The 14,339-nt window shown below is 36.2% G+C and overlaps 1 protein-coding gene across 1 annotated transcript; it reads right to left on the reverse strand.

Moving 5' to 3' along the window:
- Positions 1–11,008: 11,008 nt before the first annotated feature.
- LOC121991465 lies at positions 11,009–13,006 on the reverse strand. The gene is made up of 2 exons (XM_042545464.1): positions 12,290–13,006; positions 11,009–11,554 (listed from the first exon to the last, which is right to left on the reverse strand). Exons 1-2 carry the CDS (start codon positions 13,004–13,006, stop codon positions 11,009–11,011), a joined length of 1,263 nt encoding a protein of 420 aa, XP_042401398.1.
- Positions 13,007–14,339: the final 1,333 nt, after the last annotated feature.

Here is a 14,339-nt window from a genome sequence, read left to right on the forward strand (position 1 = left end):
TCGTATTTGGCATTTTTGCCCTGCGCGTTTGTTGTTTTTGGCGCTTTTGGTCTTTTTCACCGGTAGCAACCAGTGTTTGTTAACAGATTAACAAATCAACAATTTTTTGGGCTTTTGTTAAAAAAGAGAAATATGAGTGGAGCTTTTGAGATAAACAAAACTTCACATGCCAAAATAAGCTTAAATAAAAAAAATGAATTTATACCCAAACTCTTTCTGAAGAAAAGAACAAACTTGTGATAGAAAACCCTTCCAAATGTAAATCCTAATGACACCATTGAAGCTGTCCAAAGACTGGGAAAATCATTCGAAAAGCAAAGCTTGAAACCTAGATATATTGAAACCAAAGTTGTCTTCATGATGGAATGTCGGTAGGATGAAACACGAAAGAAAAAAAGGCAAAGCAGTAGAACATCAAGAACAAGGTAAGCTCACATTTCTGGATGTTTTAAAAATGATTTTGATTTGTGTAATATATACGACCAGTTGTTGTCTATGGGTTGTCTTCCTGAGTTTAAAAGACAAACTTTAGGGTTTTTTTTTCCTATTTGAGTGTATATTAAGACATTGTTGTGTTGTTATTGTTGAATATTTTATGTTATGCGATCCTTTTCCCCCTTTTTTTTTCAGGTGAGACTCCACTATGGTCATATTTTTTCTTTATATAACTCCACTATTGTTGGATTGGTGACTGACTATAAGTATGTGATCTTGTTGATTGTTTTTTTTCTATATGAGGTACAATGAATCTATGTGATTCATTGGGTTCCATTATTGCTCTGATATGGTCCTTGTCCTACATTGCATATGGTTTGATTAGAAATAGTAGAATAATAATAATGGGTAGACATTTCGTATTAGAGGTTAAATTTTCATAATAAGAAATGAAAGGGTTAAAATTGGTTTTGCTATGTCTCTATTATTTTAATAACTCATAATAACTGATTTGTAAATTATTTGCATAATTTCAATCGTTTATTTTTATTTTTTTTCATCTGTTTAATTGTTTATAGGTGATGGTTATAATTCGGTAAATATCAAGTTTCATCACTAGGGAACATTTGAAAATTATCCCATCTCACGTTACAAAGGGGGCAAGTAAGTAATTTCACATACATATCAATAAAAAACCTTAGTATTGGTGAGTTAGACTATGTAGTTGAGATTGTGGGAGTATTTGGGGATAAAAAATATCATATAATAGTAGAAGAACATGACTTCCATATGGTTGAGAGTGATACTGAATTGAGACAAATATGTTTGGATGTGTGTAGTTCAGGGAGGGAACTAGAGCTATATATAGAGGTCACAAACATTGATGGGTTGTTTAATGAACCATATGACGAGACACTTGATCCAATATATGACCCAAATGAGTTAGATGGAAAGGAGAGTGAGAGTGATAGTTTTGATAAAGATTGGTCTGAATGTGATTCTAGATACGATGATGATGAATATGAAGAGGCAATTGTAGGTAAAACTATTGAGAAAGAAGGTAGTAGGTGTAGAGAGGGAAAGAGGTTCTAGTGGGGGCAAATATTAGAGATAATAAAAAGGATGAAAATTGTGATGAAGATGGGGGTTTAGATAGTGGATCAGAATTAGAGAGTCTCCAAGGGTTTGATAATGAGAAACGGCAAAAACATGTCACATATATCCCGCTATTGCATATAATCAATCCACCATGGGCGAGTGGGATGATCTTTAGCTTCATTAAGGAATTCAAAGAAGCAGTTCAGGTGTGGAACATTAAGAGGGATCGAACTTTTAGTTTCATTAAAAGTAATAAAACATAGGCCAGGGCCAAATGTACCCAAGTCAATGTTGGTCCAGCGGAGGCCGGCAAGAGGGGGGTGAATTGCTGAAAACAAAAAGTAACTATACCCTCCTCGTACTTTCAACTCAGTTAGTGTAATAGTTAACAAAATAATAAAACAGTAAAAGAAAGACACAGAAGAATTAACCTGGTTACAACCAAGGAGGTTGTTAATCCAGGGGAGTAGAAGCGCACTAAAAGAAACTCTCCTTTGCTGAAGGCGGAGAAGCCTTTTACACTTTCAAAAGCTCAGAACTATTGCTAGGAAACACTACAGATTGAATGCTTGAGTTGTTATTGAATTCCTAGCTCCAGGGGCCTTTATATAGGTCCTAGAAATTCTATCCCGAGGCTCCAAGGCGCCTCCAACGAGGGTCCAAGGCGCCTCCATGGGAGTCAGCGGATAAAACTTTATCCGCGCGCAGAACGGTCACTTTGACTGGTTGAAGGAGCCTCCAATCAGGCTGAAGGCACCTCCAGCCTGGCTGAAGGCGCCTTCAACCTGGTTGAAGGCGCCTTCAAGCTGGAGGCGCCTCCAGACAGGTTGGAGGCGCCTCCAAGCTGGCAGCTCAGCTCCTTTAACTTCGTTTCCAGCTTGTTGCGGCTTCCGATGCTCCGATCTTTTGGGTGATTGTGGCCAACCGAAATAGGGCTCACCCGAACCCAATTTCCGGCCTTCCTCGAGCAGCCTTCTGTCCCGGCTTAACGCCCCTCGAACGCAGCGCACGCTCTTCACGCCCACCGGAGTACTCTTCCGCAGCTCTCTCGTCCTTCGGACGCACCGAGCCTGTCGGCTCCCTTCCCGTGCCGTCCTTCTCGCTAGCTGCGTCTTCCGCTCGACTTCCTGTGCTCCTAATCTCCTGCACACTCAGACACAGGGATCAAATACAACGCAGGACCTAACCAACTTGGTTGATCACATCAAAACTACCACGGGGTCCAACAGTCAATAATGCTAAACAACCATGTGATTGGGAGATCTATGCATCTAAAATTGGTGACGAGGGTGGATATGTATAGATCAGAACATTTAGATCTTAACACAAATGCCCTTATGCTATAGAAATAGCTCTATGAAGTCGGGTTATATTGCTTCAAAGTATTCAGAAAGGTTTAGGATGAACCCTAAATTGGATGCAAATTTCAACAAGCAAGTGATGCGTGAAAATAGGTTTTTCCTGTCCAAAGGTCAATGCTACTGGGAAAGAAAGAAAGCATTGGCAATAGAAAAGGGGTCAGATTCAAGTCAGTATGGTCAATTGCATGATTATGCAATTGAAATTCAAAGAAGCAACCCAGGAAGCATTGTTGTTATTAAACTGGAGGATAACTTTTGCTATCCAAAGACTGGCCAAGGCAGGTTTCACCGAATGTATGTCTGTTTCAATGGGGTTAAAGAGGATTATATAAGAGCGTGTAGGCCATGGTTCGGATGGAACCTTTTTAAAGGAATAATATGTAAGGTTAATGCTTATAGTCATTGGGATAGATCCAAATAATAGAATATATCCGATAGCATATGCTATGACATAGGGTGAGAATACAGATTCATGGTGCTGGTTTTTATCTCACTTAAAGTACGACCTCAGAATTGTGGATGATCACAATTGGACCTGTAAGTACCCTGGGTAGTTTTGATATGATCGACCAAGTTTAGTTAGGTCCTGTATGTATTTGATCTTTGTGTTTAAGTGTGTAGAAACTTAGGAACACAAGAAGTTGAGCGAAGACGCAGCTAGAGAGAAGGATGACACAAGAAGGGAGTCGACGGGCTCCGTGCATTCGAAGGAAAAGGTGTTATAGAAGAGTACATCAGCGAATGAGAAGGACGCACGCGGTGGTCCGAGGGACAAGAAGTCAGGAAGGAAGGCTACTCGAGGAGAAGGCCGGAGTTAGGTTTGGGTGAGCTCAATTCTGAACGGCCAGAGCATCACCTAAGCAAGCGAAGCGAAAAATGGTTAACAAGGGAAGTTAACCATTTTTGGGTGAGCAATACGAATGCGCCTTTCAACCCATAGAAGGCGCCTTCCATGACCGTTAGTGGAGATAAGGTTTTATCTTTGATGGATAAGACTTATCTGATGGAAGGCACCTTGGTCCATCTTGGAGGCGCCTTCTAGCTTCGGATAAATTTTTTTAGGGGCTATAAAAAGACCCCCAGAGTTAGGAAACAAAACATAACTTGAACTATAACTCTTGTAACACTTTCCTAGCATTTCTTTGAGCTTTTCAACAATTCTAAGAAGCTTCTCTGCCTGCAACAACCACCTACGTTGTAATCAAGTAAAAATCTGGTCTCTTAATTTCTTATAAGTTGTTTAGTTTAGTTTTATTATTGTTATTTAAATTGTGCTACCAATTGAGTCCAAAGTAAGAGAAATGGTTAATTTATTTTATAGGCAATTCATTCCCCTCTTGCTGACTCACGTTGCTCCAACAAGTGATATCAGAGCTAGAACACCACAAAAGGACTAACTGCTGACTAAAGCACCGAGATGATGTCCGAACCAAGCATCTACCAACCGAAGTTTAAGGAAGAATTCACAACATGGAAGGAACGCATGAAGGTATTTTTTAAAATAAACTTTGAATTACTTTTAATAATTAAATATGGTTTTGTAGCTCCCAATGACCCACAAGGATGTGAAAAAGAGAAATACCAATGGACTAAGAAGGAGCAAGCAGACTTCGTAGTAAATAGATGAGCTGAATTTCATCTGTTGAGCATGCTGCCTTTGCAAGAAGTTAACAAAATCAGCGCTTACGAATTAACAAAGAAACTTTGGGAGAAGTTCCTGGAGCTACACGAAGGTACGTTCGAAGCCAAACTCATAAAAAGGGATCTGCTCTAAAACCAACTAACCAACCTCCGAATGAAAAAAGAAGAGTCAGTAGCACAACTGCAGGCCAAGCTGAAGGAGTTAATAATCGGACTACGAATCTCAGAGAATAGGTAACAAACTGAGATTCGTTAAGGTATGTCTTAAATGGTTTCCCTATGACACAAGACTGGATGTCTATAATAGACTCTTATTATATTTCAAAAGATCTAGAGTTAAGTACTTTAGAGAGTTTATTTTCTACTTTAGAACTTCACGAATCTAGATGTGCAGAATTGAAAAAGGAACCAGTTGTTGGTTGCTACTCAGAATATCGTACCGGTTCCCCTGTACAAAAATTTTATACAAGTCCTGAACCTTTCCTAACAACCTATTGTGTTCTTTAGAAATTAAATTTGGAATCGCAAACAGAACTTAACATTATTGATTCCAAATTCAACTTATCTGTTCTTAGAGGTTTAGACTTGGATCGCAAACGATGCTTAACATTATTAATCCAAATCCACCTATGTTACAAATTTGATTAAATATTTATTTTAGAGATCGCCTTCTAGGTTAAACATGGCGAGACACTAGACCTTCTTGGGTACGGGATCATCCACCACTTCCTAGACAAAACCTTTCAACGAAATTTAATATTTAATCTCATTATAGTAACCCTAGGTTTAACCATTAAGAACAATCGAATCACAAGATCGAAAAACAAAAGAAATACAAAATTGAAACATAAATTCGATAGCCTAGAATCACTAGCCTCTTGTGTTTGGTATTTCAAGATCTAAACAAAAAGATGAACTAGTTATGATGCGGAAACAAATAACTAGTTATACCTTTTGTAGCTTATAGACCTCACAATCTTCTATCGTATTCCTCTTGTTATCTCGGGTGTCGTGTGGGTGACAATCTACCGAGACGAGAATCCACCCAAGCCTCCTTCTTCTCCTTGCAAGTTTCGGCTACCAACAATCTCCTTGAGATGAAGAACTTCGGCCACCAACCAAGCTCCAAGGGATGCTAAGAAACCAAGCCTCCTTTCTCTACTTCTTCTCCAATCAAAATTCGGCCACCAACAAGCTCCTTGAGAGTTGATGTCGTCAGCCACCAAAGAAGAAGAAAAGGAGGTGATGAAGGATGAGGGCCGGCCACCACTAAGGAATAGAGAAGAGGAATAATAGATGTGTTGTTAAGAGGTGAGACACCTCTGCCTTCTCTTTTATATCCCTTGGTCTTGGCAAATAAGGAAAGTTTTAAAACATAATTAAAACTTTCTTATTTTCCCTTGCCAATGAACAAAAGGAAAATTTAACTAAAATTTCCTTTTATTCTTTTAATGGTCGGCCCCTACAAGTCCTCCAAACTAAGAAAGTTTTAAACACAAAATTAAAATTTCCTAATTTATTTCCGAAAATTTTTAAAATAAAAATTTCTATTTTAAAAAATTCCCTTCATGGTTGGTTATAAAAGGAAACTTTTATAAATTAAAATCTCTCTATTAAAACATGTGGATGATTACAATAAGGAAAGTTTTCTCCAAAATTAAAATCTTCCTTTTAACTACAAATAAGGAAAGATATCAAACCTTTCTCTTAATCCTTTGTAGAACCTATAAATGGAAAAATTTAATTTTAAAACTCTCTTTTAAATCATGACTTCCACATAAGGAAAAATTTTAAAATATTAAAATCCCTTTTATTTTTATTTTGGTCGGCCGCCTTCTTGGGCTCCAAGCTAGGGCCGACCACCTACTTGAACCCATCTCTCCTTGGTTTGGTCGGCCCTAGTTGGGCTCCAAGCTAGGCTTGGCCTGCCACCTTAAGGTGGGTAGGAAGTTGAGTTTAGGTGGGTATAAGACTTTATAAATAAGAGGCTACGACAGGGACTGAGAGGAGGAATTGGTTTTGGTCTCTCGATGAACTTGAGCTTCCCATGTTCGCCCCGAACACCCAACTCGAGTTCATCAATAATAACTCATACCACTAAAGATTTATTATTGAACTATCGCACCAATCCCATATTACTATATGAGCTCCTTTTTATCATGAGTGTGTTAATCTCCCTGTGTTTAAGATATCGAATGTCCACTAATTAAATGAGTTACTGACAACTCACTTAATTAATATCTAGCTCCAAGAGTAGTACCACTCAACCTTATCGTCATGTCGGACTAAGTCCATCTGCAGGGTTTACATGACAATCCTTATAAGCTCCTCTTGGGGACATCATCAACCTAGATTCCTATGACTTAGTTTCTTCTATAATTAATAACACACACTATAAATAATATTATTTCTCAACTTATCGGGCCTATTGATTTATCGAACGAAATCTCACCCACTGATAAATTAAAGAAATAAATACTAAATATATGCGCTTGTTATTATATCAGGATTAAGAGCATACACTTCCATAATAACAAAGGTCTTGTTCTTTTATGCAGTCAGTATAAAAAGAAACTACCTTAAATGGTTATGCTCAATACACTCAGAGTGTACTAGTGTAACTTTATAGTCAAGATAAATTAATACCAAATTACACTACGACTATTCCAATGGTTTGTTCCTATCCATCTTAGTTGTGAGCTACTATTTATAATTTATAAGGAACCGATAGCATGATCTTCTGTGTGTGATACCACACACCATGTTATCTACAATATAAATTAATTGAACAACTACACTTAGCATATAAATGTAGACATTTGACCAATGTGATTCTTTATTTCAAAAATAAATGTTTACAAAAAACTAGGATTTTAGTATACACTCTAACACTAGTCAGAGCATTGCCCTGAAGGCAAGAACAGATAATCAAGACTTCGAAGCATCCATCGATGAAGATGAAGCGACATTATTGGTAAAAAAATTTAATAAGTTTTTAAAATCTAATAAATTTAAATCATAGATAAAAAAAACTTTCGGAGCAAAAAGAAGGTTTGATGCTATAACTGCAATGAAGAAGGGCAGATCAAAGATGATTGCCCAACGCTAAAGACGAAGGAGAAGGAGAAAGAGCCAACCAGATCAAGACACAAAAACTTAAAAGCAACATGGGATGAGACATCATCAGAGTCTGAAATTGAAGAATATGTCGGACTAGCCCTATTGGCGAACCACCGAGGAGAAGATGAAAGTGTTAGATCGTGATGCACGTGAGAGGGGAGGGGGTGAATCACATGATTTTTAAAACTTGTTTTCTTTTAAAAATTAAAAGCAGAGTACGCAGCGGAAAACAAAAATGAGAAAGCAAAAATCAAGACATAAGAAAACACAGGCAATTTTTACTTAGTTCGGAGCTTTCAGCGACTCCTACTCCAAGGCACAGGTCCCGCGGACCTATCGATGGGCAATCCACTAAAAACCTCTTCCGGTACCCCCAGAAGAGAGAATCAAGTACAAAAAAATTAAGTCAAGTGCAACACACTGCACTTGCCCTTTTATAATAATTAAGTAAAAAGACAAAGTTACCAACACTCTTATGGATCGAAATGAGAGCTCTTCTTGTGTTGATGCCTGTCTTCTGGGCATAACCGGAACTCCTTGGATCAGTTGTCGGGCTCAGCATCTTCGTAGTACAGTCGTAGCAGCAATCAGGAGCAGTCGGAAGCTTGAATGAACGCGCAGTGGTTCGTATGTAGTTCTTGTATAAGTGCCTACTTGAGACTGCCTTATAAAGAGCTTGGAGGGTGCCTCCCATAGCCATGAAAGGTGCCTCCAATGAGGCAAAAGCTATCCCGATTTCCTTGGCACTTATCCGTAGCGAAGTCAAATTTTATCCACGGCGGGCACCTTTCGTAGCCATGGAAGGCGCCTTCCATAAACAGTATCGAGGCGCCTTCCATAGCCATGGAGGGCGCCCTCGGATACTGTTCACCCGAAGGCAGCTTGCTTACTTGCTTGCTTTCTTGCCCTGCAACAAATGTGTTAGTCTAAATACCTTGCAAGATAAGTATCAGCACAAATATAATAAATAGAGTAATTAGTTCCTGTCCTTCCAGGACCAGGAACTAGTCAAGGTCTTAGTTTAGGGATCCCAAATGGACCTAAATTGGACCAACGCCTACTGCCCCTCAACTGGGACGCATCCTCATAGTCACTCTCCTCCAGTGACTTACCTTCACTTACCATTTGCTAGATATCCGGTCAGTCCGTCGACCTGTCTGGACTTCCTGCCAGCTATCCGGTTATCCCGTCGACCTAGCTGAACTTCCTTGCAACACTAAGTTATCACAATAGATAAAATGGTAAGGTAAAACAATGTTAACAGAATTCAAGTATAACCTAGGGTTATCTCCCCTTAGGGTTGCCTAGCTTCACTCACTAGGACTTCCATTGTCTGGCTTCATTCACCAGGACTTCCTCCACCTAGCTTTACTCACTAGGGCCCGACTTCACTCACCAGGACTTCCACTACCTAGCTTCACTCACTAGGATCCAACTTTACTCACCAGGACTTCCACTACCTAGCTTCACTCATTAGGATCCAACTTTACTCACCAGGACTTCCGCCACCTAGCTTCACTCACTAGGGCCTGACTTCACTCACCAGGACTTCCACTACCTAACTTCACTTATTAGGGTCTGACTTCACTCACCAGGTCTTCCACCACCTAGCTTCACTACTAGTGTCTGACTTCACTCACTAGTGCCTGACTTCACTCACTAGGACTTCTACTATCTAGCTTCACTCACTAGGGTCCGACTTCACTTACCAGGACTTCTACTTTTCCTAACCTTTGATTAAGGCTTACCTTTGCTAGTCATCTAGTCTTGACTAAAATTCTCTCTCCCAAACATCAAGTCTTGTTTAGATCAACCCTTGGTCAAATTGACCAAACTTAGGTATATTGTAAAACATCGAAACCCTAAAGGTTGATTGCACCGACAGAAAATAGCTCAAAGATGAGCATAGATAAAGGGGGAGGATCCTCAGAAGAAAGCTGCGATGAAGGGGGAGTATCAGAACATGAGGTAAGTGAGGTACATACACTATCTCTCAAGCAATCATTTAAATTTATCAAAATGTTATATAAGAATATAGTACAATTAGAAAAAGGCAATGCTAGGTTAAAATTAAACTTTGTAAAATCATGCCCCTTAGATATATTTGATAATTTAAAAATAGAAACTAAAAAATTGAAAGTGAAAATAGAAAAATTGAAAAATGACCATGCTTACTCAAACCATTTTCAAAAATCAACATTTAGAAATTATGATAAAATCAATTGGTACATAAGAAATCACCAAGGATAGATTAGGAAAACCCCTAAAATTATATTCCACAAATTTTTTTGATTAATTTAGTAGGAAATAATTTATATTAGATTATCAAATTATGTCTAATATAATTTAAAATTAATTTTAATATGCTTTAAATTTTAATTTATTTAATCTTCCACCGTGTTTATACAAATGATTTAAATGCCTACTATTCGTATTTTAAGTTAGAAATTTGTTTTATACTATCTGATGACTTAATCTACAAATAAAATATTGGTGATTTTTTTTAAACTTGTAATTTATTTTCTATGAATTTATTAATAAAAATGGTCTTTTAACAATTAACAATAATTTTTTGAATTTTTTTTTTTAAATTTTATTTTTATATGATAAAACATGATATTCTTTATCTTGATAAATAATTTCATTTTTTAATATTATCTGAATTATTACGATTTATTTTGCAAAAAATAAAATTTTAATATTAAAAAAATCATGAAAATAAAAATTTTAAAACCTTTTTTTCTATTAAACAATGTTTTCCGCATTCAAGAAAATTATCAGAATTTTCAGAGTAGAAAAAAAATATATTTTAAAATATTTATTATCAAAAAATAGTTGATTTACTAAGATAAATTATTTCTCTTAAATTATATAATATCTCTCTATGAAATTTTTTTAATGATCTATCTTATTCTGTTTAAATTCAACAAAAAAATTTATAATTTTTTGAAATCGAAAAATAATTTGTAATTTATTTTTTGTCAAAATTAAAGATTAATCCTACTAGTAATGTTTGTAATGTATCCTTAGAAATTTTCTCAGATTTGTTTAATTATTTATTATATTTTTCCTATTTTTTTGATATGATCAAAGGGAGAGAAATAAGTATAGAGTTAGGATTATTTTTTGCAAACTTGGTTAATTCATAGAATTGCAACGTTTTATCCAGTGGTGGACCTAGGAATTTAATCATGGAGGGGCGGCCGCGATCTGAGCATGGCGAATTTTTTTTAACAGTTAATAACTTCTATGTAATTAAAAAAAACAATTTAAATAACTTGGCATACAGGAGAAAAAGGTATAATATTATGAAAAAAACTCATACAATAATATTAAAATATTAAAGCAGTCTACTAACGAATACGTGACAATTGCATTATTCGAGACTCCATGTTCTGAAAACGCTGTAAAATTAGCTCATTGTCGACAGTATTAAGAACATCTTTCTCGATATAGACTACTAAACTATCATTCATCCATTCATCTCCAATCTTGTTTCGCAAATCTGTTTTGACAATATTCATTGCCGAAAACACTCTTTCAACGGTTGCAGTAGCAACTGGAAGAAGTAAGGCTAGCTCAATCATCCGATAAACCAAAGGAAACACACAGTTCTTCATTGTTTCAATCATTTTCTTTGCAAGAGCTCCTAAATCTGAAATGCCTTCAAACCGTTCATCTGATCTGACGTCATCAATATATGTTTCAAGCTCTTGTTCAACCAACATATGCTCATTCCAAGAAAAATCATCCTCATAAAAATGAGCCAGACGCACTAACTTCTGTGCATCAAATCTAGAGAACGAGTTCCTAGGATCAAGGCATGACATATTAATCAACAAATTTGTAGTTGTTTCAGAGAAATGGCTATCCATCTCCTGTAGAATAATATCGATAACCTACAATTTAAAAATCAAACAACAAAAGTAAAAATTAATAAATATGCTACTGTTTAAAAGAATTTAATTGACGGTAAACAAAAAAAAGAATTATGAAATTACCTCACAAAAGATTTCAACATGGTAGTAGTGATAAAAATTAATATTTTTTCCCTCTCTCTTCAAACGACTACGGCTGTTGATGTTATCTGTCATATTAATTATTTCAATGGAATGAGTGTTACAAAACTTCTTCACATCCTCAAGTAAAATATCTCATCCAGAATCTCTCAACTTTTGCAATTTGCATTTCACATTATTGATCAAACACATCGCATTCACAATATTTTGATCTTTCTATTGTAGAACGGTTGACAAATGATTTGTAATTGCCAATATACGTTTCATCAATAGTAGAATAAACACAAATTCATACCTCTCCATTCTTTCAACCAAAGTTCTACTTAAACCCTTAGAAGAACGATCACCATCATCAATCAAATTTTGAAGAACCTCTATAACAGATGGCCACATTTGTTCAATACGACATAAAATTGAATGATGAGACCCCTATCGTGTATCTCCAGGTCTAGCTAGACTAGTTTCTTGGTTTAGTCCTCTACCAAAACTAATTTCTCCTCTTTCAAGAAGTTTAACTTTTCTGTCATGTTCAAGTTGTCGAAGTTTGTCGGCCCTTTTGCAAGATGATGCAGATGTATTCACAATCGAACCAACAATCCACATGAAATTACAAACATATTGATTTGCTTGAGCAACAGCTACAACCACTAGCTGGAGTTGATGAGCAAAACAATGAACATACAATGCATACGGATTTTCTTTCATTATCAGTGACTTTAATCCATTAAATTCTCCAGACATATTTGAAGTACCATCATATCCTTGACCCCTCAATCTCGCCACTGACAAACCATACTTAGCAAATAAAGAGTCGATTGCCTCCTTCAAACAAGCAGCTGTAGTTGTTGCAACATGAACTACAACCATAAATCGTTCAATCACCTCTCCATATTTGTTCACATATCTAATAACAACTGCCATTTGCTCTTTCACTGAACAGTCACGAGCCTCATCAAGTAGTAAAGTGAACCACTTATCTCCAAGATCAGCTAGAATAGCATTTGTGGTCTCAACTGCACAAGCATTCACCAATTGCTTCTGAATTTTTGGGGCAATCATTTGATTATTTCCATGTGCATTCATTCCAACAACTGCCGCAACTTCTGGACACTTTGAGCTATACCATTTGAGCAATTCTAAAAAATTTCCTCTATTGGATGATGTCGAAGACTCATCATGCCCCCGAAAAGGCAATCCTTGTAACAACAAAAATCGAATTACTTTTAAAATGGAAGTCAAGCGTTTGCGATAAGCAACTTCAAGCTCATGTTTCCCCAATGAAAATGAATACTCCACACTTTGTCTTTGATTCTTGAAACCTTCAAATTGCATTCTTGCCTCATTGTGCGCACTACCAACTCCACCTACATGCTCATTAAAATTTTCAATTGTTTTTTTTTTCCAATTTATGAAACCAGATCTTGTAAACACATCATCTCCTCCAACCCCTATATTACTAGGTCTAAAAAGATAACACCAGAAACAAAAGGCTGCATCCTTTGAAACACTATACTCCAACCAATCACGGTCTTTAAACCAAATCTCTCTGAAACATCTATTGTCTTTACCCATTTTTTTTTCTTGGAAAATTATGGCCTTGAGGTTGATAAGGGCCCATAGCAACATATTCTTTTCGAATACGATCTCTAGCACCAACATCATACTCTTCAATCAATTTTCGTAAACCAGGATCAACAACAATTTCTACTTCACTACTCAGATTTTCAATATTTTCAAATAAAATTTGCAGAGGAGGAGGAGGTGGTGGTAGTTGTGGTGCAGGAGTAGATTCTTCATCCGGAACACTAGATGATTCAATTGAGCTCCTAGGTCTCTTTACAAAATATTTCAACATTTTCTACAAATTATAATGTATGGGAAAAAATTATCAATATAAAGTGATGTGAACAATTTAACAATAACACAATTAAATTATTTAATATCATTCGACACAATTCTTTTAAAAAATAAAATTAATTTAACAAAAATTATCAATATTCACAAATTACAATTAACTAACAACTAATAAAAAAACTAATTACATATTTAGAGTTTATACAAAAACTAAATTACAAATTATCCAACCATTAAATATACAAAATCTAAATTTTTAATTATCCAACAATCAAATATAAAAAACAACTAAACATTTAAACAATCAAAATTTTAACTTGTTAATTGTATCATACATTGTAATCAAGAAACAATCAAACAATTATTAATAAAATAAAATAAAATAAAATCTACTTACCTGAATGAAGGCTGAAGGCGTTTGGACTTTGGCGCAAGTAAGAAGATGGATCAGAAAGGGTTCCTCTTTTGTCGGCACTCGGCAGAGAGAAAAAGGCGCAAGAAGATGGATTTGGAAAGGTTCCTCCTTTGATCGGCACTCGGCGGAGAGAAAAAAAGCTTTGGGTGCAAGGCTTTCAGTTTCAACTTTGCCGCTTTGGTCAGCGCTCGGCGGGGAGAAAAAACAAAGGGCAAATCGCAAATCACAAGGTTCTGTGAGAGATAAATAAAAACATCAAAAATATAAAAAATAAATTGAGGAAACGTGTCAACATGACAACATGCTTCACAATTAACAAAACGGAGGAGAGAAATAAAAATATTAAAAAAAAACCTTTATATATGGAATTATGGAAACGTGTCAACGTGGACGTGG

This window comes from Zingiber officinale, chromosome 6B (genome assembly GCF_018446385.1).
Source record: "Zingiber officinale cultivar Zhangliang chromosome 6B, Zo_v1.1, whole genome shotgun sequence".
Lineage (NCBI taxonomy): Eukaryota > Viridiplantae > Streptophyta > Magnoliopsida > Zingiberales > Zingiberaceae > Zingiber > Zingiber officinale.